At 39.2% G+C, this 1,013-nt stretch overlaps 1 protein-coding gene across 1 annotated transcript; it reads left to right on the forward strand.

Annotated features, from left to right (window-relative positions):
* Nucleotides 1-110: 110 nt before the first annotated feature.
* On the forward strand, nucleotides 111-988 carry LOC110411525 (uncharacterized). The gene is made up of 2 exons (XM_021421720.2): nucleotides 111-352; nucleotides 459-988. Exons 1-2 carry the CDS (start codon nucleotides 135-137, stop codon nucleotides 592-594), a joined length of 354 nt encoding a protein of 117 aa, XP_021277395.1. The 5' UTR covers nucleotides 111-134; the 3' UTR covers nucleotides 595-988.
* Nucleotides 989-1,013: the final 25 nt, after the last annotated feature.

A 1,013-nucleotide genomic window follows, 5' to 3' on the forward strand; every position in this document is an offset into this window, starting at 1 on the left:
GAGAGAGAGAGAGAGACATGAAAGCATGTATATATACGTTTCTGGTCGTTGAAACTTCTGTGAAATTACATAAACGGCCTTGTGGTAGAGGATTTGAATGGATAGGGTGATGGGCGTTTTTCATTGGAGGGGAAATGCTGGTGATACACAAAAGCCTTGTCTTCAAAAGCATCGACTCTTATCTTCTTGTGAGGAGAATTGGCAGAAGACTTGTTACCAAAATGACTAAAAGGAAAGATCCGCCAGAAAGTTCAAGAACTCAGCAGCAACCCATTTTCCCACTCAGGGTTTCCAACACAATTCTGGCTAGGTCTCTGGTTGCTGTGTTTGGACTTGGCTTCATTGATGCTGGGTAACATTTCTTCTTTCTTTTGCTCCCTTCAAAATCTTGGATCACCTCAATTTACTGGTCAAATCCATCTTTTATATATACATGCAACAAATTGTGTAATGCACAGGTATAGTGGGGATTGGTCAAGGATTGGAGTGATCTCAAAGGAGGTTGAGGACCTGCTAAAGATTGCTGCCTTTGTAGTTGTTCCTCTGTGTATCTTTCTCATATTTTCTTTTTCCAAGGACTCTGCTGAGACTTGACTGTTGGGTTGGGCTAGGAAGATAGCATTCTGAGTTATAACAAAAGAACACTGCCATGTAGTCGGAATAATAGCTTAAAAGTTCAAGAGCTACGACTCTACAAGTTAGAAGCGTACAGACAGAACAGAAGGTACTGCCAGTATATACTTGAACCATTGCATCCTGTATGAAGTATTCAATGTGCTACCAAACGTTGCTGGAACTTTCTGCAATTTTCCTTCTCAGATAAAATGAAAGGGAAAAACCAAACTGTTGTTTTTTTATTATCCATTTTTTACCAAATAAAAAATAAAAAGCAAAAATATTAACCAAATAGCGTCTTAATATAAAAGTTCCAGATGCTGTTCGACACCAATAGCCATTTTTAAAGGGAAAAATGGGATCCGATCCCACTGCTCCTTCAGAGATTGATGCCAACA

Source organism: Theobroma umbraticum, unplaced genomic scaffold, assembly GCF_002168275.2.
Source record: "Theobroma umbraticum cultivar Fairchild unplaced genomic scaffold, ASM216827v3 scaffold_56.0, whole genome shotgun sequence".
Taxonomy (NCBI): domain Eukaryota; kingdom Viridiplantae; phylum Streptophyta; class Magnoliopsida; order Malvales; family Malvaceae; genus Theobroma; species Theobroma umbraticum.

Bases quoted from the DNA above. Each gene is read 5' to 3' on its own strand.
- LOC110411525 (XM_021421720.2), top strand. From the start codon at position 135: ATGCTGGTGATACACAAAAGCCTTGTCTTCAAAAGCATCGACTCTTAT. The intron at 353-458 runs GTAACATTTCTT...TGTAATGCACAG, and splicing joins CTTGGCTTCATTGATGCTGG to GTATAGTGGGGATTGGTCAA.